Raw genomic sequence first — 22,680 nt, forward strand, 5'->3', positions numbered from 1 at the left:
ACACAAAGAAAATGTTAAGTATTAGACCAATCAATTTCTAGTGTTTATATCTCAGTCAGCATCTAGTTCCATTGACGTGGAGAGCTGATCTCCCAGTGCAGTCTGCGTAATAAACTTCAAATTACTTGGGGACCCCAGGCTATTATATTTATGTTCATAATCATAGAATAAAGATTAGGCGGAATGACAGGCTGAACGCCGCCCAGTAAACTTCAAACTATTTAAATGATTGATAAAATAAACATCGTGAGATTGAGCTACAATAATACTGAACAGAAATGCTAACATTTTGATAAGCTTTGATTGATCAGACCCATCCATCTCATGTGACATGTAGTCTATATCCAGGTCGAGGTAGCTTATCAGTGTCGGGTATATATCTGTTATATGCACCATCGCGTCTATCGTCTGGAGTTATTGGAAGTGTTATCAATCGATGATGAATATGTTGGATCTTGTTCGTTGCTGCTTTCGAGACATCATTTTACCGAAAAAGGGTAGGTTTGAGCTGGGGTAGCTCGCAGTGATCGTTGATCTAAGTCATGTTAAAATGTACAAAATGAAGCAGTCTGATAAATTAGGGATATTGCTTACCTTGCCTTTTTGTACATTTCTTCCGGATATAAATGCAGGAACCCTGCTTCCTGCTTCCCACAGAGTCCCTTTGTCCCCTCTGAGAGGATAGTTAGATGACCCGGTAGGGTGGGGGCCTACATTCTGATCCACCGCAGTCAAACTCCCTGGAGAAATGCAGGCCATTAGTATCATCGTCTGATCCTTGGCCATTGGCCAAAGATCAGTTGATGATATTACTGATTACTATTGTGCATTGTTACAGTAACTCATTTTAAGACATGCCCAGCTCTGAAATTAGCCCTATATTTAGCTTTTTAATCAGAGATTTAAATGGCTGCTCAGTTAATCTTGATTTGAAGCTGACATTTGAACAAACCTCCATTATCGCTGATGAAGAGAACAACAGTATCGTCAAACATATCATTTTCTTTCAAGGCTTCTGTAATGTTCGCGACAGAGCAATCCATTGAGTAAACCAATCCAGCGTATGTCTTCCTGCAAAGAATTAATTACAAATCAATAACCTGATTTCACATTATAATCACACTTTAACAGACTCTGATGAAGATCATCAAATCTGACCAATCAAACAAATAAATCGCATCCTATTTCTTATTATTTCAAATAAATCGCATCCTATTTCCTAATTCCCAGAGCCTAATTTCTACAAAATACTGACCGGATTGAGTTTTCAATGTGCGCATTTTCCTGGAACTGAATAAACTCCTCAGGAACTTGTATAGGAGAGTGAGGGTTAGGATAGGACATCACTAGGAACAGTGGCTTGTCTTCGTAGTTAGCCTCGTGATCCTCAACTATCCTACAATTCTGTCATCAATACTTATTAGATAGGATCCAGATGTTATCAATACTTATTAGATAGGATCCAGATGTTTTCCATTAATTCAATCGTTATGTTTATCCATTAATTCATTCTAATGGCGATCATGTTCAATATTTGTTAATAAACTACTAAATTAAAATTTAAATTCAGTTCGTATGGGAAATTTGAAAAAGCACAAATTGTCAGCAATACCCCAACATTACCTACTTAATAGCTTCATCAGTGAACAAGTGAGAGTTGTATGTACCCTTGGCACCCCACAGTATGTTGTCAATGTGTGGCACACCATCGGAGTCGATGTAGTCGCGTCTCATGTCGTAACCGCCAGTGCCGTTAACGGTGTCAAATCCGGAGGTTGTGTGCGTGTAGTAGTCCTGCGGGGCACATCTTTTAATCAGTCAGTAATAAACTTGTGAGTGCTCCGAGGAATCAATCATGCAACACTGTTGTATGAAAAAACACTATGTATGAAATGTAGGCAATTCCAGTCGATATTAACTATTTATTGATTATCGGCATTAGGCAGACGATGGAAATTTCTATTAGCCCAAGAAATCAACAATCCTACGAAAATAACAACGTCTAATTTCCCAGGAAATATTTTATACCTGCATGCCATTGTAGAAGCCGGTGAAGGTATCGAAACCCCGCATAACGGGGGTATGTCGAATCGTCTCAAAACCCAGGTGCCACTTCCCCACTAAGTGGGTCCTGTATCCGTCCTTCTTCATTAACTGTAATTAGTGGTAATTAAATGTAATTAGTGGTAATTAAGTGTAATTAGTGGAGGAGTTACATTACTTAGGGAGGTGAAATTTGGTGGATGTTCTATAAATAGCATTAAATGTGCTTTTTAATGTAATTTTACCCATAGACCACTGATTTGTCAATCGGATAGGAATTGGATAGTCCCAACTTTGGCCGATAAATTTCTGATATTATTTCCATCCTGTTTTACGATTGAATAAACTTATCGAACAGTAAAAACCACTAACCTCTGGGAGTAACTTAATATCAAGGGGTAGACTTCCTGGAGCCCCCGCCAAAATGGGACGAGATCCCTGTAACCCCAATTTGAAGGGATACCTGTGCCAGAGAAATTTTCAACAAAGAGCAAATAAAATTTACATAATATACTAATTTAGACATGATTACGGCATCATTACATTTTCCTAATATTAACTTAACCATTTTTTCCCAATTCCCAAAATCATGCTTCTTATTTTGATAAAAGTTTGAAATCAAGCACCAACTACCTGCCTGTAAATAAAGCTGCTCTAGAAGCCGTACAGATAGGTTGCGAGTAAAAGTGTGTGAATATTATTCCGTCTTTTGCCAGACTCGTCAAGTAGGGAGTTGAAATATCTGGGGTTGGGATTGTTGTCTGTGTTGATGGGTGAATTAGATATTTGATTAATTAGATAATCGATTAATTATATAATCGTTAAATCAATCGGGTTAAAGCAGGGTTGTAGCTCTTATTTGTTCTGAACCAACAATTTAGGAGTCAGACTGACACATGCTAATTATTACTAATTACTAGCAGGAACCCGTACCGTCAAACCTTTAAGACTGGTGTCAAGGCTTTTTGGTGGCCGGATCAGTTTCCTACCCTAAAGTCTCCCAGTACACAGTAAAAATAATTATTACCTATTTAATTCGCGTTTTTGACACCACTTGGTGGTCCAAATTTTGGGTACTAAAATTCTTATTCCTTGGCCGATTTTCGATTTTTTCATGCTGATTTGAAGGCCATTAAAGCATTTGAATCAGTTAAAAAAGTTTCAGTTTTATATCTTGTACGGTTTTTTCGGGAACCCGTGTTAAAGTTGATGCCGTGGTGTCAGTAAAATGGTGCGGATAAATAAATATATATATATATATATATCGTCTCGCTTTATATATAGTAAGATTGCTAATTATTGCTAATTATTGCTAATTATTTCTAATTATTGCTAATTATACAACATTTTAATCGTACCTGAACTATGCCACCCCACATCAGCCCAACCGAGATCATCTGCTATCAATAACAAGACGTGGGGTTTCTTATCTCTTTTTCGGAGAAAGTGCCAGCAAATAAGGGCTATCGCTGTTATCAGTAGTACTGCTACCAGCACTATCAACACTGAAACAAAGGTTTATTGAGCTGTTATCAGTAGTACTGCTACCAGCACTATCAACACTGAAACAAAGGTTTATTGAGCTGTTATCAGTAGTACTGCTACCAGCACTATCAACACTGAAACAAAGGTTTATTGAGCTGTTATCAGTAGTACTGCTACCAGCACTATCAGCACTGAAACAAAGGTTTATTGAGCTGTTATCAGTAGTACTGCTACCAGCACTATCAGCACTGAAACAAAGGTTTATTGAGCTGTTATCAGTAGTACTGCTACCAGCACTATCAACACTGAAACAAAGGTTTATTGAGCTGTTATCAGTAGTACTGCTACCAGCACTATCAACACTGAAACAAAGGTTTATTGAGCTGTTATCAGTAGTACTGCTACCAGCACTATCAACACTGAAACAAAGGTTTATTGAGCTGTTATCAGTAGTACTGCTACCAGCACTATCAACACTGAAACAAAGGTTTATTGAGCTGTTATCAGTAGTACTGCTACCAGCACTATCAGCACTGAAACAAAGGTTTATTGAGCTGTTATCAGTAGTACTGCTACCAGCACTATCAACACTGAAACAAAGGTTTATTGAGCTGTTATCAGTAGTACTGCTACCAGCACTATCAACACTGAAACAAAGGTTTATTGAGCTGTTATCAGTAGTACTGCTACCAGCACTATCAACACTGAAACAAAGGTTTATTGAGCTGTTATCAGTAGTACTGCTACCAGCACTATCAACACTGAAACAAAGGTTTATTGAGCTGTTATCAGTAGTACTGCTACCAGCACTATCAACACTGAAACAAAGGTTTATTGAGCTGTTATCAGTAGTACTGCTACCAGCACTATCAACACTGAAACAAAGGTTTATTGAGCTGTTATCAGTAGTACTGCTACCAGCACTATCAACACTGAAACAAAGGTTTATTGAGCTGTTGTCAGTAGTACTGCTACCAGCACTATCAACACTGAAACAAAGGTTTATTGAGCTGTTGTCAGTAGTACTGCTACCAGCACTATCAACACTGACACAAAGGTTTATTGAGCTGTTATCAGTACTCAGTAGTACTGGTACCAGCACTATCAACACTGACACAAATGTTTATTGAGCTGTTATCAGTAGTACTGCTACCAGCACTATCAACACTGAAACAAAGGTTTATTGAGCTGTTATCAGTAGTATTGCTACCAGCACTATCAACACTGAAACAAAGGTTTATTGAGCTGTTATCAGTAGTACTGCTACCAGCACTATCAACACTGAAACAAAGGTTTATTGAGCTGTTATCAGTAGTACTGCTACCAGCACTATCAACACTGAAACAAATTTGTATTGAGCTGTTATCAGTAGTACTGCTACCAGCACTATCAACACTGAAACAAAGGTTTATTGAGCTGTTATCAGTAGTACTGCTACCAGCACTATCAACACTGAAACAAAGGTTTATTGAGCTGTTATCAGTAGTACTGCTACCAACACTATCAATACTGAAACAAAGGTTTATTGAGCTGTTATCAGTAGTACTGCTACCAGCACTATCAACACTGAAACAAAGGTTTATTGAGCTGTTATCAGTAGTACTGCTACCAGCACTATCAACACTGAAACAAAGGTTTATTGAGCTGTTATCAGTAGTACTGCTACCAGCACTATCAACACTGAAACAAAGGTTTATTGAGCTGTTATCAGTAGTACTGCTACCAGCACTATCAACACTGAAACAAAGGTTTATTGAGCTGTTATCAGTAGTACTGCTACCAGCACTATCAACACTGAAACAAAGGTTTATTGAGCTGTTATCAGTAGTACTGCTACCAGCACTATCAACACTGAAACAAAGGTTTATTGAGCTGTTATCAGTAGTACTGCTACCAGCACTATCAACACTGAAACAAAGGTTTATTGAGCTGTTATCAGTAGTACTGCTACCAGCACTATCAACACTGAAACAAAGGTTTATTGAGCTGTTATCAGTAGTACTGCTACCAGCACTATCAACACTGAAACAAAGGTTTATTGAGCTGTTATCAGTAGTACTGCTACCAGCACTATCAACACTGAAACAAAGGTTTATTGAGCTGTTATCAGTAGTACTGCTACCAGCACTATCAACACTGAAACAAAGGTTTATTGAGCTGTTATCAGTAGTACTGCTACCAGCACTATCAACACTGAAATAAAGGTTTATTGAGCTGTTATCAGTAGTACTGCTACCAGCACTATCAACACTGAAACAAAGGTTTATTGAGCTGTTATCAGTAGTACTGCTACCAGCACTATCAACACTGAAACAAAGGTTTATTGAGCTGTTATCAGTAGTACTGCTACCAGCACTATCAACACTGAAACAAAGGTTTATTGAGCTGTTATCAGTAGTACTGCTACCAGCACTATCAACACTGAAACAAAGGTTTATTGAGCTGTTATCAGTAGTACTGCTACCAGCACTATCAACACTGAAACAAAGGTTTATTGAGCTGTTATCAGTAGTACTGCTACCAGCACTATCAACACTGAAACAAAGGTTTATTGAGCAGTTATCACTTTATCAGTAGTACTGCTACCAGCACTATCGACACTGAAACAAAGGTTTATTGAGCTGTTATCAGTAGTACTGCTACCAGCACTATCAACACTGAAACAAAGGTTTATTGAGCTGTTATCAGTAGTACTGCTACCAGCACTATCAACACTGAAACAAAGGTTTATTGAGCTGTTATCAGTAGTACTGCTACCAGCACTATCAACACTGAAACAAAGGTTTATTGAGCTGTTATCAGTAGTACTGCTACCAGCACTATCAACACTGAAACAAAGGTTTATTGAGCTGTTATCAGTAGTACTGCTACCAGCACTATCAACACTGAAACAAAGGTTTATTGAGCTGTTATCAGTAGTACTGCTACCAGCACTATCAACACTGAAACAAAGGTTTATTGAGCTGTTATCAGTAGTACTGCTACCAGCACTATCAACACTGAAACAAAGGTTTATTGAGCTGTTATCAGTAGTACTGCTACCAGCACTATCAACACTGAAATAAAGGTTTATTGAGCTGTTATCAGTAGTACTGCTACCAGCACTATCAACACTGTAACAAAGGTTTATTGAGCTGTTATCAGTAGTACTGCTACCAGCACTATCAACACTGAAACAAAGGTTTATTGAGCTGTTATCAGTAGTACTGCTACCAGCACTATCAACACTGAAACAAAGGTTTATTGAGCTGTTATCAGTAGTACTGCTACCAGCACTATCAACACTGAAACAAAGGTTTATTGAGCTGTTATCAGTAGTACTGCTACCAGCACTATCAACACTGAAACAAAGGTTTATTGAGCTGTTATCAGTAGTACTGCTACCTGCACTATCAACACTGAAACAAAGGTTTATTGAGCTGTTATCAGTAGTACTGCTACCAGCACTATCAACACTGAAACAAAGGTTTATTGAGCTGTTATCAGTAGTACTGCTACCAGCACTATCAACACTGAAATAAAGGTTTATTGAGCTGTTATCAGTAGTACTGCTACCAGCACTATCAACACTGAAACAAAGGTTTATTGAGCTGTTATCAGTAGTACTGCTACCAGCACTATCAACACTGAAACAAAGGTTTATTGAGCTGTTATCGCTGTTATCAGTAGTACTGCTACCAGCACTATCAACACTGTAACAAAGGTTTATTGAGCTGTTATAAGTAGTACTGCTACCAGCACTATCAACACTGAAACAAAGGTTTATTGAGCTGTTATCAGTAGTACTGCTACCAGCACTATCAACACTGAAACAAAGGTTTATTGAGCTGTTATCAGTAGTACTGCTACCAGCACTATCGACACTGAAACAAAGGTTTATTGAGCTGTTATCAGTAGTACTGCTACCAGCACTATCGACACTGAAACAAAGGTTCATTGAGCTGTTATCAGTAGTACTGCTACCAGCACTATCAATACTGAAACAAAGGTTTATTGAGCTGTTATCAGTAGTACTGCTACCAGCACTATCAACACTGAAACAAAGGTTTATTGAGCTGTTATCAGTAGTACTGCTACCAGCAGTATCAACACTAAAATAAAGGTCTATTGAGCTGTTTGTGTATAGGGAGTTATAGAGCCACTTAGGCACTTAGGTTGTTAACTTGGTAGTTGACTTTTGGGTGCTTTTTTCAGTCATTTCAATTGAATAGGAACTAAATTGTGAGTTTTAAGCTGAACAGAGACTAGAGAGATGTGTCTTGAAGAGATTTCTGTTTCCTTTTTGTGATATAAATATTATGGTAAACTGTTAATAGCTCTTCTTTAAGTTCTCTTCTACAAAATGATAATATGGTCTGGAAAATGTCATAGTTTTAAATAAACTTACATCTGTTTATTTTAGAACATCTGGAAGCTACTGGTTTCTTCTCTTTTTCTTCGACTGATGTATTCTGTAAATATGACGTTATTGAGCCACTTTAATTGATAAGAACTGTTTGATTGTAAATTTATTATTTTATCCACTAATGGAGTCAAGAACAGAGCAATAAATCAATCGCATGTGAAACTGGTAAGTATTAAGTATTGATTGGTTTAATGATCAACTAGGTAATATGATTTCGACGACATGGCTTACTGAAGAAAAAAAAAGTAATTAAAAAACTTTTGTTCCCATTCGGTTATAGCAGAATTGCTATTACAGATGAAATCGATTTACAAGTCTACCCGAGAATATCACCATAGCTAATAAACAAATACATCCAGTCGATACTAATTAAAACTCGGTAACAATACGATCATTAAACGTACTTCTTTCGTTACCACACCCGACTCTCTTTCTATCTCTCCCGACTCAGTTTGGAAATCTGATCCTCCATTTGTCACGTTTGTATTTTCGTAGACAGCAGATTTAGACATTCTTTAGCAACAACAGGCGATAATCAAAAGCAACGATAATCGAAAGTGGAAAGTTATTGTACTGTTCAAGGATTAAAAAAAGGAAAAAACAATATGTTAAGTAAAATATTCGATGTTAGAAGTTATATTTTTACTCCACAAAACAGTAATAAACTGTGTACCTTATCGAAGTCTCGTTGCAAATTTGGGCAACAGCGCGGCTTACATGATTCAAATTGGTCTAACGAGGTGAAAAGTAAAAATCAACATACTTCGCATATTCGCATATTCGCATATTCGCATATAATCGCAAAGTATGAGAGCCAGCTTAGCTCCACAATCCATTTGAAAAGGAGGATAGATAAGAAATAGTAGAGAAGGAAAAAAAATGTTTTGGAATTTTCGAAATTTTAAAGTTGGCGATTTTCAGTCTTAAAACATGGCGTATACTGAATTGTACAGCATCTTCCACAAGAAATTTTCCCAGTTAAAATGAGTTGGAAATTTTGTAGACATAAATCGGCATATTTTAGGGATATCACTGATCAGCCAATGCCATTGAAAATGATTGGCTAATTACGGCTTTGGGCGGCTGCTTGTCGGTACATCACCGAACACGGTGAACAGATAATCAATATGTCGATAAATTATATCGGAAATATATTAATCACGAGGTGATTATTGAAAATATACTGATATTAGCGAGACTCGAACTGTGAATTTTGAATTGAGAGGTAAATCCAAAAACGCGATAGGAAAAAAAATCAAGCATAATGCGGGTCACGGTGCCGGGGCCATAAATTTACAACTAAACTGGTAGAAAAAACGCATTATGAATACGTGGCCAACTACAAACTAAGTAGAAAAATGAGAATATCAGGCCATATCAACTACACTAAAGATTCTGCATAATTTAATCTAGATGTTCACTGCATGCTGCTCCTTATGTGGCCTGAACAGATCTTATTAAATCTCTTATCCAAGTATGGGAACAAAAGAAACGTGGGAATTTGAGTTACGAGGGAATTTGAGTTACGAGGGAATTTTAGTTACGAAGGAATTGGTGGTATGATCTGTGCAGTTGTCTATTATTTTGTATGTAGTGATTTTGCTAAACTACGGGCTATATCTCTGCAAGTTCTGTATGAATTATATCACCATAAGGGGGGTGGGGGGGGGGGGGGGGGGGGAGGGTGGGGAGCTTAGTGCTCTAGCAACATCTACTGTAAACTCTTTACGAAAAGTCGAGGCCTGCTTCTCTGTACCCCACAAGCTCTCGAATTTTAAAAATATTCGCTGATGGAATATTGTTTTATGATAGAACCACCCGTTAAAGAGACCTTCTCTGAATTCTTAGATTAATCCTTTCGATCTGAATTAAAGTATGTCATCATATCTGGCTTCATTTTCATGTTCTGACAAAAGTGTTGTATAAAAGTATAAACTGAGTGTTGATTAACTGAGTTCAAAATTCGCTGATACATATTCATAATGTACTCACGGTCCGATTCGTTTCGTAAGACCTGTTCTTAGTGATGAGCAATATGATTCCTAGTATTCTAGGAGTACAGCGGACTTGGTTTTTCCTAGTGGTTTTAAATCTAAACACTAGCAATAACTAATTAAAATTTATAGTCCAAATTTATAGTCCAAATTTATAGTCCAAATTTATAGTCCAAATTTATAGATCAAATTCGGTGAATGCTGACAATAACTCCATAATAATTAAAAATTCAGTTTCGCAAATTTACCTCAACTTCCATGAAATAAGTAAACAAATAAAAATGCAAATAACAGTAAAATGAAAGCAAAATGAAAGCAAAATGAAAGTAAATAAAAGCTTTAAAAACGGTAGACACAGCCTACCGACACGGGCTTGAAACCTCAATAAATTAAAATGAAATAAATTTCACGAGGTCACTTAAAAATGTAAATGATACTTGATACTATTCGAAAAATAGGGTAAATTCACAATCATGGTAACTAGAAGGTGTGACCAGCGGAGTAGCCATCATGTGAGCGGTCTTGCCCAGCCTTGTGATTTTAAAATCAAGTGATACTCTTGTTTTAAGAATAAAACTCGGGCTGGGTCCCGAGGAAATGGTTAGAATTTTGTGGTGATGGTACGCCATTTTAATCTCTCGCGACCAAGCATTCGTTTTAGGCAATTGGTATGACATAATTGGTAGTGTTCGACATTTTGGTTCGGTTCATCTTAAAAGTATTAAATGAATATTGATTACATTTCTCGAGGTAGTCCTCAATAATCAGTGAACCGGAGATTCTGCGAACTGCGATAATCTGGTGATCTCACTGTAACTACTAAATCAGGTAACTGTCTGCTATTCGCGTAAATTAATAGGTATTAAAAATAGTGGCTCCACCTCCGAGTTATAAACGGCAGTCAAGTGTTTGGGAAATTATAGGTTAGGGGTCACTCACATAATATAACGTAATCAGTAATCACTGAGGGGGATATAACGTAATAATACTAAACGGTAGTACAATGGAAGCTATTTAATGGATAGTGTTCGTAGGTTGGACTATTTACAGTTGTAAGCGTAAAACAATGAACTTGCAGGTAAGTGCTGGTAAGTGCTGGTCTCTGGACAACTAACCTCTTAGTCCAGCATCAAGTCGGCAATTCTATTTATAGAATAGACTTTATAAAGTCTATCCAAGAAGGTTGATTGTGAACAGAGCATAGTTGAGAGGCTAACGATACATAAGGACTTGTACCATGATCGATCTATTGTTCGTTGAAAGACATCGTTTAAAGAATTAATCTATAATTTTTGAGATTCTTTAGAATATCTTGTGCCCAATTGTGATGTTGTTCTATGATAAACTCTGAACGTGGCAGTTTCTTCAGAATAGCCAGAACTACAGAGAAATATCTTGGCAATGTTAACAGTCTCAGTTCCATTATTGATTATTAACAACACCACGCCCAGCTGTTAGACTCAATACGTAATGTGGAATCTTAAAGAATTTACGCTACATTACAATGATGTGTCCCTATATAGTATATATTAGTTCCCGTAACGGGTGTGTAACGGGTGTGTAACGGGTAACCACAACTCAATATGTCATATTCACAACAGCAACATCATGTAACATGTTAGCTGAAATAGATTTTACTAATGTTTTACAAACATTTTTCTCACTCCAACTGCAGCAATATTTCCCATCTTAAACATGTTGAATTACCTCATTGTTAATATTTTGGTCTTGTGTAAATGTTATTGTAATAAATTAAAGTAAAATTTATTCGAGTTTTGAAATAAAAAACATAAGGAACATAAAACGAAAGCAAAATAAGATGTTTACTGGAGAACTCAAACTCAGGTGAGCATTACGGATACAGGCCTTGGTGGTAACTAAGCAACAATGTCCCTTCTCTCAGATCTCAAGTCACCTCGTGATTTGTAGGAGTAACAGCATGTATCAGTGTTAATCACCCGCATCACGGTGGTGTCTGACGTGGCCATGAGAACTTCATTACGGTTAAAGATACTGATCTATTGGATTTAAATATCCGAACTCTTGATTCTTCCTTGCCTGGGAAACTTACTTTCGCACAATTCAACTTTTAAGTTTTAACGAAATGTGTATCTTTTTCGCCGATAAAATCTTTTCTAATCCGAGATTAAAGTACGGTGATTTACACCTTAAACCATCTCTTTTTCTAATAAATACTTTGTTAAATAAGATGAATCAGAAAAAGGTTAAAAGTAAACATATCAAACAATTTTCACAACTACATATAAATATATTTATTGAGCATTATGTAATGGGATGGGGGTGTTTTGACCAGGTTTAGCCAGTCCACACCCTGGCTCCGTAATATGAAGGACTTGTTTTAATCCAAACGAAAAGCTCGAATATTAATAACAAATATTCGGAAGGCACGCGAGAGAAACAAGTGCGAATCTGCAATACTGCAAACGGATTAAAAAGAGTTATTAATTTTTTAAGGCACAAATAATATCAAAATACATGTACAGCTAAGGATCTGCTCCCACATGATGAGTATTATGTTTCTTAAGATCTAAATAACCAGGTAAATCCCGCACAATATCTAATTTACAAAGGGCTCATATCAAATTATGAAAGTCACAAGGTACATGTTAAAACGCGTAGTACTTACAAATTCCTCGTAACATCTGTAGTGTTTCCTGATCCATTTAGGAACCCAGAGTTTCTGTCTCCTCCCAGGATGACTCTCATTGTTCTCTTTCTCTTCATCAGACGGGGCTGATCCATGGCAATTGTCCAACAAGTGTTCTGTTGTTTCCAAGGCAACAGCTATTTCGGACGGAGAACAGAGCTCGATGGTATTATTAACTTGGGACGGATCATCAGATTGTTTATTTCCAGTCAAGGTGATAGTAGTTAAGCTGATATCAGACGTAACATAATTTTCCATCGAGACAACTTTCGTCCGTTCTAAAAGCAACACGTTACCACGTGTTCAAGAAGCAAGGTTTGTTGAGTCTCACTCTGAAGTACCTTAATAGACGAACAACCTGCAACAGACCTACGAGATATCACGAAGAGGCAAATCTACAGTTCCTTCGGTCAGGAACGAAAATCTCGAATAACCAGCTCACGACAGTCTCTCAAACTAGCAGCGGAGCAAACCAATGGTGTGAGTGACAGGGGGGAGGCAGCACAATAGATATACTGTCTGGAAGAACCGGGCCAACACGTGTTGGTTAAACGGTATCACCACAACCACAACCCCAACTAGATCAACAGAGATCAAGAGAGACAGGGTAACTGGGGGAGTGGTCGTCAGACCTGCATTGATACCACTACTACACGTTGAGGGGGTAGAGATATGTGCAAGAGGGTCATGGTACACTACTGTTATATAGCTATGTCACGAAATGTGGAGCGATGTAGTGATTAAACTAGATCTTTGATCCTTGTTCGTGTGTTGGCCAATAAGAGAGAAAGAGGCGGCTGGGTTAGCCAATGAGGGGCAGAGCACCAGTTTAGTGCGTTCACACAAGGTTTTAAGGCTCACCTTGACAGGATGACAGGGAGAAGGTAGACGAGAGCTCTTGCGGGGGAATTAATGTCTGTGAAAGTCTTGCGGAGGAAGAGAGGGATGGCATGATTAGAAAGCCTCAACAATCATATTCGCTAATTGTGACCACGACTTAATTAGGACAGATACTATCCACGAGTAGGGATCGAAACTTATGGAACTTATGGCAAGGTACCACCTTTTGTTTTATGAAAAATAAAAATGTAAAGAATGTACCAACTTCCTATACTAATTCTCCTTATTCCTTGTATCAAGCCCCTGCTTTGATTAGGCTATCCTCAAATTTACGGCGAAATGCGATAAAATCTGGATGAAAAAAGTTACTGAGTGAGAGAAAGTGACGTATACAGTGACGTATACTCGGACGTTGGTTCATAAATCAAACATTTGGACAAAATTTGGACGGAACTTGCAAACTGAATCGACCTTTAACCCCCTCAAACCATGCATATTGGGATTGCCTCATGTTTGAAATATTCGCATGATCACCATTGTAATTAATGAAATAGCTGATGCCTAGTTTATTCAGATTGCTTTTACAAATTAAAAACCAATCCAGTCTTCAAGCTTTCATCAAACTTTCTTCACGTACTATGAACTAGTACAAAAGTTCAAAAAATAATCGTGGCCCTTTAGTAATCATTTGTTATTAATGATACTTAGATTTAAGAAATGATGCAATAAGAGCAAGATAAATTCTAACTATTTTGTAAGTAGATATAATGAAAATGTACATTATAAGCTTTCGGGCACGAATATAAGGTCCACTAAAATGCGAATTAAAGGTATTTGCTCCCAAATATTCCGAGATACTCGAAAGTTTTAAGAAATGCTGCTCTTTAAAAGTTTAAAAGCTTCGCTGTTCATACTCAGAAGAAACAATTGAGAATAACGAAGTTACGATAGTATTTATAATTATATACTGCGAAGGCATCTACTCATTTAACGAATTGTACAAATATTCTTAACTTCAGAAAAGATTCTCTGATATCACAGCTTAATTATAAATAATTTTATGCAACTAGACATTTATGAATTTTAGTGCATCATAATATGATTATTTATAAACTATTCTGTCATGAAACTGCTTAAAATGTTGATCTCAAATTGGTTGTCTAGACTTCATACATTAAATTAAAAGGTAATATCCACTGCACAGTGGTGTACGATTTTTCGACTTAGCTTAAAATATCTTGATTTTTGAGAACTTTTCAGACATGTGCCCCCCCCCCCCTCCTTCAATTCTACAAACAATTTCGTGTACAACATATGATCATGACCCCAACACCTAGTTAAACATACCGATTACCGAGAGATGATATGTCTTGACCCCAAAATAGTTAAGTCTATCCAGGTTACAGCTAGCCAGCTGATGTTTAAACTCTAAACTAGACTAGACTAGGTATTTTATTCTTAGTCGTAAAAAGAACGTTTTGCTTTATACTTTTGATTGTTTTATGGATAATCATAGACGTCGAGTCGAGATAGTATTCTCACTATGGCAGCGACAAAATAGTTTCTAAAAAATTAAAATTAAGAGCCTTTACCTTCGCCACACCCAGTTCCTTTCAAGGAGAATTATTAAATACATAGGAACTAACCGTTTCGTTGGGGGAGTAGGTGACACTGACTGATTCTCGACCGTCTCCACTGGTGTTCAGCAAACTCACAAACGTAGCACTGAATTTTCGGCCGCCGCCCCATATTTTGCGGAGGGATACCACCATCTGCTGTTACCTTGGTAACAGGACTTCTATCTTGCTATCTACTGATATGAAACACCACAAAACTTCAGCCAATATCTCTAGACAAAGGGTAGGACAAGCCGTCACAGTACAACAAGCAAAGAGCAATAATAATACCTGCAAACTCGATCAGGACAAATGGGGGAGCAGCTAGGACCGACGTACAATCCTCGGAAATAATCTGATTTCAGATGGAATGCATCTGACAAGGGAAGGAGCACGTGGGCGCCCACGTGACTGTTGGGATACCACGTGACATTTCCCCGCTATGATGTAGACCAGGGCTTCCCCCAATTCAGTTGAATCCTGACGCGGCGGAGGTCACGACAGCTGCAAGTAGCAGGTATTATTGAGGATCGCATAAAACCCAACGATTTACCGTTCACCTTCCTTTTGAGTCCTGGATATAATAGGATAATATCTAGATACGATCTGTCACCATGACAACATGACAACATGACAGCTCTGTGTCTAGAACGTATAGTTCGTTAGCCGTTGTTAAACCTTCTGGTGCGTCACGCTGCTCAGCTTCAGAGAAGAGTTGCGGGTTTTAACCAAAAAATGTAGGAGACAGCTGGACTAGGAGGGTCAGGGGTTACCATGACAACGGGGGATACAATCTGCACTATCATTGAAGGAAACCATACCAGAACATTTACCTTACTACACTGCTATTGAGCTATTCAGCCGACAATAGTTCGTTCCCGAGCTTCACTGGAGTATTAATATTTAATAGGGATTCTCTTAACAATTGCTACACTTTATCCAGTGATGGATGAAAAGGGTTTTATATTTGTCGGGGGGAACTTGGCAGGGTTGGTGTCCGGTCATGTGGGTGGGGTTGTTGAAGCGCAGACTCGTGGAACTTTGACGCAGTTCCAGGAGCAGCGTTCCAGGAGCAGCGCGGCAGGTGTCAGGTATTTTGAGAATGTTAATCAATTCCGATTGTCTTCCAGCGATAACAAGAAAATGTTCATTGTTTGGTCGTGTAATGAGTTTAACAGTTAATATCGACAATGGGGACACAAGTCTTATTGTAAATTAGGGGTTTACCCAGACTTTACCGAAACTTAGAGGGTGTTAATGCTGTGTGGAGCTGTGAGCTGTAAGTCCGTGATGGAAGTGCCAAAAAGTGAGGCACAATAAGTGAGGCACAATAAGTGAGCCACAATAATTGAGGCACAATAAGTGCGGCACAATAAGTGATCCCGACTTAAATAGCAGTGTTCTGATTTATGTAATTCACTCGTGTAATCCGGCCTTATATAATATATTAGATTGATACCTTAAATAACTTTATTTAATTTTGTACGTGACGCTGGTTATAATATTATATAATATTTATTTTGGGTACTGTCGGGCAGTTCAATAGTCCTAAGGTTTATGGGGCTTTCTGGAAATAATAAATCTATCGAAAATGAATTCCTACGTTTTTGTTAAATTCTTTTGCTGCAGTGGGGTGCATAAAATTTACGATACTCATGCACTGTGCAGCCTTACAAAACACTGACGAAATATCACCTGGATTACTGCGAGACTGCTCGTGCCTGGGTTACTGAATACTTAATCCAGATTACATTTTGTAATTCAGAAATGTCTTCACCGTGTTTTAATATCATGTGTAGGTGACAAATGGTTAAACTATGAGATATTTGAGATATTTGAGATGTTAGTGATATTTAAGTTAAAGTATGTGGTGTGGGACTGTGGGACTGTGGGAGAGGCGAAGCTCTTACACTGACAAATACCACTTTTGTTTTTGATAGACATCAATAACAAATTGAGGTATCTTTATAAAGCTATTGTAGGAGGCATCTAAACAGAAGACAAATTTAAAGTAATGATTCAGTAGAAATACATGGGTCATATTATGTAATATGTATTATGGGACATGGGTCATATTATGTAATATGTATTATGGGACATGGGTCATATGTGAATAATGATTAAAAAATAAGCGTGTACTCGTCTAGTAAGTGAAAGGAACATACAAAATTAAGATAAGAAACCAAGAAAAGTTGGGTAAAAAAATATGGTCAATAATAACATAAGGTTTAACAAATAAAAAACAAACTAACAAATTAACAACAACAAATAGAAAAATAAAATATAATCTTCTCAAAACTGGGATGGGTTGATAAATTAAAAAGAGCTCCTGAATTTACAAGCAAATTACCAAGTCATTTAGTTAAATGATTTCAATGTCACAATCTACTCAATTACTTTGTCAGACTTAAGTCTTTGAGAGCAAATAGCTCACGACAAAAAATTATTCAAATAAAAACTGGGCGTGTCCATCTAACATACGGTAAAATTCAGAGCGGCATAGCAATTTGTAAAATATTGAGGATTACATCGGAACGGGACCTCAAATCAAGGAGCGTCTGGACCCAGTTTAATGCACGTTATCTTAATCTAAACAAAAGTTGTTAATCCTGGGCGATTACCAGTAAATCAGCGCAAGTGGGTGCTTCTTATCAAGTGGAGGATACCGTATCTAGAGTCGGCAGACAGATTAGAAAAGAGAAGAGATTAGAGAAGAGTAAACGTTTAAACGTGCACTTCTATTCAGGAGTGTCTTCTATTCAGGGGTGTCTACTTCCAGTTTATTTGATTGTTATTAGTTGCGTGAGAAAAATAAGATGTAGGATATTCGGAGGGATTATTTATGATATGATCACGATTTTTTGTCCAAAAATATAAATCGCAAATTGTAAGTTATACAAACTGAAATTACAAAGTACAAGTTTTGGTACCTGAAATAACAAATTAAAAGATTTAAAAACTGAAAATTAGAAATTAAACATTATACAGCTTACCTCTGGCTGAGTTACAACTCCTTCTTGGGGGGCCCTTCTCCTGACTTCACTCATGTTTCATCTGCTCGCACGAGCTGTAGGACGGAAGAAGATATGAGTCATAAATGTGGATTCTGACGGGGAGATGAGGTATGTTTTTTGACATGTGACAGCAATGAACCAATCAGCTACTACAATCGACCAATCAAACCCCAGAATCACTGTCACGTGCCAAAAAATATGCCTCACCTCCCATCAGAATATGTCCATTTTTGTCCATTTCGCCAAAATCTGGTCGTCTTGGAGAAAATGGACAAAAGGGGTTGGACCCCCCCCCCCCCCCACACCAACCCATCCTTAAGACGGTTCACTGTTGTTATGATATAAATAATAAATATCTCAAACAATGCGTGCTGTAATTCTCACTGAAGAACAACGTAACAAGTTGAGCAACACTCAGCAGGGCATTGGAAACTTTCGGGGGCTTTAGAAGTAAAAAAGTGGAATCACTGCACAAGATAGATTATTCCTAGGGATCAGTATGTGACTTCTTTAAATCAAACATTCGACGTTTAATTTGTATGTGACTCTCACAACTGGCACGAATTCAGATAAAAATTAAGAAACGTAACGGTAGCAGCTGTGAGCTGAAACACATACAAGATTAATAAGATTATCCAGTTTCATAGTTTTTTAGGCCAACTATTACAAAATTGCAAGTGTATAAAATTACACATTTTGAAGTTGTAAGATCATGGAATAAAGATCTCACGAAAAATGAACAAATAGAAGAAAAAATTGTGTAATTAATACTGGCTCGCTGAACGGTGGAAATTCAAAAACTAAGCGTGAGCATTATATAATTTTAGGATCTCCACTCTCTAATTTAAACCACTGCAATGCCTATAAACAAATAACAAGCAGTGAACGAAGATTATCAACAGAAAATGCAACCACCGAATATTCTACAGAAAATTCAGTGCAAAACACACATTTCAGTTTCACATGTGACCAAATAACGACTGATAAACAATAACTGATAAACGAATTACGAAACAATTACACAGCAAGCACCATGCTGCAACTTGTGAAAAGAGTATATGTTTTGGCTTGATAACCATGCAATACAAGGTTATCAAGTTTCACTGCTGTGTTGGATAATCAGTAGGGTTACTATTTGATGTCTACAGATGTATTAAATACCACAATCGGTGGATTGTATGTACCTTGTGCCTACTTAAACTAAAATTTGAGTAGCTTAACTAAAAGTTAAGGTTGATTCAAAGGAATAAACAAATCTTGAAATATGCAGAAGCAGAAGGGAAATAGCATTTCACCAGCTGAGTAACTGAAAACTCGATAAAGGGATATAATTCATGACGTGGTGAAATTATATAACTAAAACCCAAACTACACTGAAGAGTGCAAGACTCGTACTATTAGTACTATAATTGTCGTCGTAATCAAATCCTTCTGGAGGTAAGATTCAGATTTGGCTAACGTCAATAAATTAACAAAAACCGCAGCTGAGCTAAGCATTAAATATAGCAAAGTGAGAGAGGAGAAGTGACGTGGATGATAACTAACTACAACAGCTCAACAGCTCAAACTATAGTCGACATAATCAAATTCTCCGCTGGAGAGAGGTGTGCAAGATTCAATTTTCTGTGTAATTTCCGGAGACGCTTTATATCACATACCAATGTTTCTCCTTCGGGGGGAAATCTGAAATGCAATCAGAATGGAACAAACTGCAGAATAATAGAAATACAATCTTAAATTCATAGGAGAAAATAGCAATAACCATTAACGTAATCTCTTTGGGAACCTCAAATTCCTCTTTTAAAGCGGATTTCAATTAAAGTTAATCTAGGAACGATTTGAGGCTCCGACATCACAACAAATTACACCCTCACCTTAACTTATGCGAGTAATTTTAGTGTACTAGTCCATTATGTCCAACTGTTTACACATGGGTCAGACACCATCCTCAATTAACACGCTAACATCCGACTCTAAAAATAAAAATCAAATTACAAGCGATAGCACAATTTGTGTAGACTCGCGCGTCGCGGATCTCCTAATAATTTTCTAAGAACTATAGAAATAAAAAACATAAGCAGTCAGATTTTAATTCTGGGTGGGTTAAAGAATAATATTCCCAATATTTCAATATAATATGCACGACACAAAACGTACACAACACATAGTCTAGACACATCAAGAATAGGGATCACGGTTCTCAGCCATATTTCCAAAGTTGAAACTGGTGGAAGCAGCAGCCGGGAGATAATAAGATGATGATCATGACGATCATCACGGACACTTCACACCACTCTCAGCTCACTATTAGATTAGTGTGTGAGCCTAAGTTGTACTCAGCTTTAGCTTTATAGGATGGGAAACAACCGATACCACTGAGGTATCACGTGACCTTTAGGAAAACTCTGAAGCATAGTAATCACTTACAGATCAAAGACGCTATATCAAATAACTAAATAGGTGTTATAGCTTTGAACTTAGAACTATAATACCTCGCGTCCGGCAGGTGGTGCGGTAAAAGTAATGGTCAGAACTCAGAGAACGGGTTGATGATCTGTGAGAAATGAGTGGGCACGGATTGTCCGAGAAATTTCAAATACTCAAATATTGTCTAAAAGTCTAAACAGTTACAATTTGGCTTAGAATTAAGTCGAATCAGTCAAGCCAAACCTTTTTAGAAGTAAAAAGGCAATTTGAAAGCACATCACGGAGCAAAATCACATTTAGCAGGTTTAATAAACATGCTATCAAATTAGTTAAGATGAAACAGATGGTAGCAGATGTTTAACAGATGGAAGCAGATGTTACGATAGATAACGACAACCATCCTCAGTAAGCTAACATTAGTGTGATAGCTTAACGATCATTTGAGGAAAATAAGACCGATACCACTGTGTTAACACGAGACCAAAATGAAGGTGAAGCACAAAACTTACTTACAAATCTGAAATCACAGACAGTATCAAATAACTATGAACTTTGAACTTTGAACTTACTACCATGAATTAAATACCCCGCCGATATAAAGGTTATGTATGATGATCTGTGAGACATGAGCGGTCAAGGATTGTTCGAGAAAGATCCGAACATTGCGTCATTACAAATTGGCTTAGAATTTTGTAACATCTGTACCTAACTTTTTGTGGAAGACAATACTGTCGCTGAGCTGCCTGGAATGCAAGAAGTACTCTGTTGAACCTGTCTGGTTCATCTGACCCTCATGTTTGTATGACGAGACGAAGCAAGCTTGAGTGAATTATTACTTTATATATCTAAGGAAAGAATACCGGCAATAGCCAATAACAGGCTATGTAAGAATACAGAGATGTTCAAGATGTTCAATATTTACGACTGTAGTCTGGGAACCCATCAGTTATCTCATCTTTTTTGACGACTCATTTAGAGTTTTAAGTCTTAAATTTCGAAATTAAGTTCCACAAAATCCATACCACTGTTTCTTGACACAACACTAATCAGTGATCATCCCAACTCAAATTATCTGCTGAACTTCAAGAAAAATCTTGACTTTTATAATCGAGGCCGAAAAGCTGAACAAAAACACACAGCCAGGCGTCAATTTGCCGAAAACAGAAACAAAAGTATACAAGGGCAACACCGTGCCAAGAGGGCTGAAAAAATACAAACAGCTAGGCAATGATAATAGAAAAAAAAGTATACAGGGCAACGCCAAGAGCTAGAACAAATTCACCATCACGTGACACATCACATTATACTTATAGGGTCTTATTGTCGAGATTGAAAAGCTGGACAAAAAACACAGCTTAGCAATAAGCCGAAAACATACAAAAATATACAAGGGCAACACCAAGAGCATAATCTCTACAATGGGAGTCACGAGATTAATGACTTCGAGATTTTAATAAGCAAATTGCAATCCCACAGCAGGCTAATATAAGACCTCTCTCGGGATACCTGACATGTTCCGAGAGTTTATATAGAGAATATATAGTTTATATATTATAGAGCATATAAAGTATGTATAGAGAATATAGTTTATATAATATATATTATTTTACTACATATAAGGTATATAGAGGACCTCATAAAAGCAATCGCTAAGTGGAACATGACAGTCACACAAGGAGTAAGGACTGGACAGCTGCATAAAGATATAGTTAATGAAGAAATATAGCGCCTGTAAGCGCATCCACTAGTCACCTTATAGGTACAATTCCCCTACAATACCTACCTTATAGGTACAATACTACCAAGTAATATCACAGTGTTAAATATTAAATATATGTACAGTACATACTAAGTAAGTATTGAATATATTAATATATAGTATTGAATACTCACGTCATGTAATAGGGCCCATCAGTTCAGCTGGCTAGACGACAGTTGACGGTTATTGAATCAGGTTACATTGGTCACGAAGCATCGTGTCTGGGTCATCTCTGGGATTATGTTATGTTATCAGTTATGCAATATTAATTATGCTAATTATGTTATGCTATGAATTTATGTTATGTTATGACTTATTATCCTTTGAAGTGGCGTTTTTCAACTTGTCGCGCCACTTTTTAACTTTGTATACGGGAGTCTACGCTCATAGCCTAAACTTAAAATTTGTGTTTTACAATTGAATTGAATG

General features: G+C 37.3%; 2 protein-coding genes across 3 annotated transcripts in view; both read right to left on the reverse strand.

Moving 5' to 3' along the window:
- Nucleotides 1-10,318, reverse strand: part of LOC134817617 (proliferating cell nuclear antigen-like) — a 93,722-nt gene extending 83,404 nt beyond the window's left edge. Inside the window, exon 1 of the mRNA XM_063826848.1 lies at nt 10,308-10,318. The gene's annotated coding sequence lies outside the window, so the exon portion shown is untranslated. The remainder of the gene's footprint in view (nt 1-10,307) is intronic.
- LOC134817615 (arylsulfatase B-like) overlaps nt 1-22,485 on the reverse strand; it is a 24,522-nt gene extending 2,037 nt beyond the window's left edge. The window contains exons 1-12 of one of the 2 annotated variants that reach the window (XM_063826843.1): nt 22,386-22,485; nt 18,045-18,118; nt 7,916-7,979; nt 3,402-3,548; nt 2,677-2,785; nt 2,416-2,506; nt 2,029-2,154; nt 1,628-1,794; nt 1,256-1,396; nt 953-1,071; nt 595-740; nt 287-408 (exon numbers count right to left, since the gene is read on the reverse strand). In XM_063826843.1, coding sequence (XP_063682913.1) covers nt 287-408; nt 595-740; nt 953-1,071; nt 1,256-1,396; nt 1,628-1,794; nt 2,029-2,154; nt 2,416-2,506; nt 2,677-2,785; nt 3,402-3,548; nt 7,916-7,979; nt 18,045-18,098 — 1,286 coding nt within the window. In that variant the 5' untranslated portion in view covers nt 18,099-18,118; nt 22,386-22,485. Of the gene's footprint in view, nt 1-286; nt 409-594; nt 741-952; nt 1,072-1,255; nt 1,397-1,627; nt 1,795-2,028; nt 2,155-2,415; nt 2,507-2,676; nt 2,786-3,401; nt 3,549-7,915; nt 7,980-15,081; nt 15,404-18,044; nt 18,119-22,385 lie in introns of those variants that run through there. The other variant, XM_063826842.1, reaches the window with a different exon arrangement.
- Nucleotides 22,486-22,680: the final 195 nt, after the last annotated feature.

This window comes from Bolinopsis microptera, chromosome 6 (assembly GCF_026151205.1).
Source record: "Bolinopsis microptera isolate Bmic1 chromosome 6, MBARI_Bmic_1.0, whole genome shotgun sequence".
Taxonomy (NCBI): Eukaryota; Metazoa; Ctenophora; class Tentaculata; order Lobata; family Bolinopsidae; genus Bolinopsis; species Bolinopsis microptera.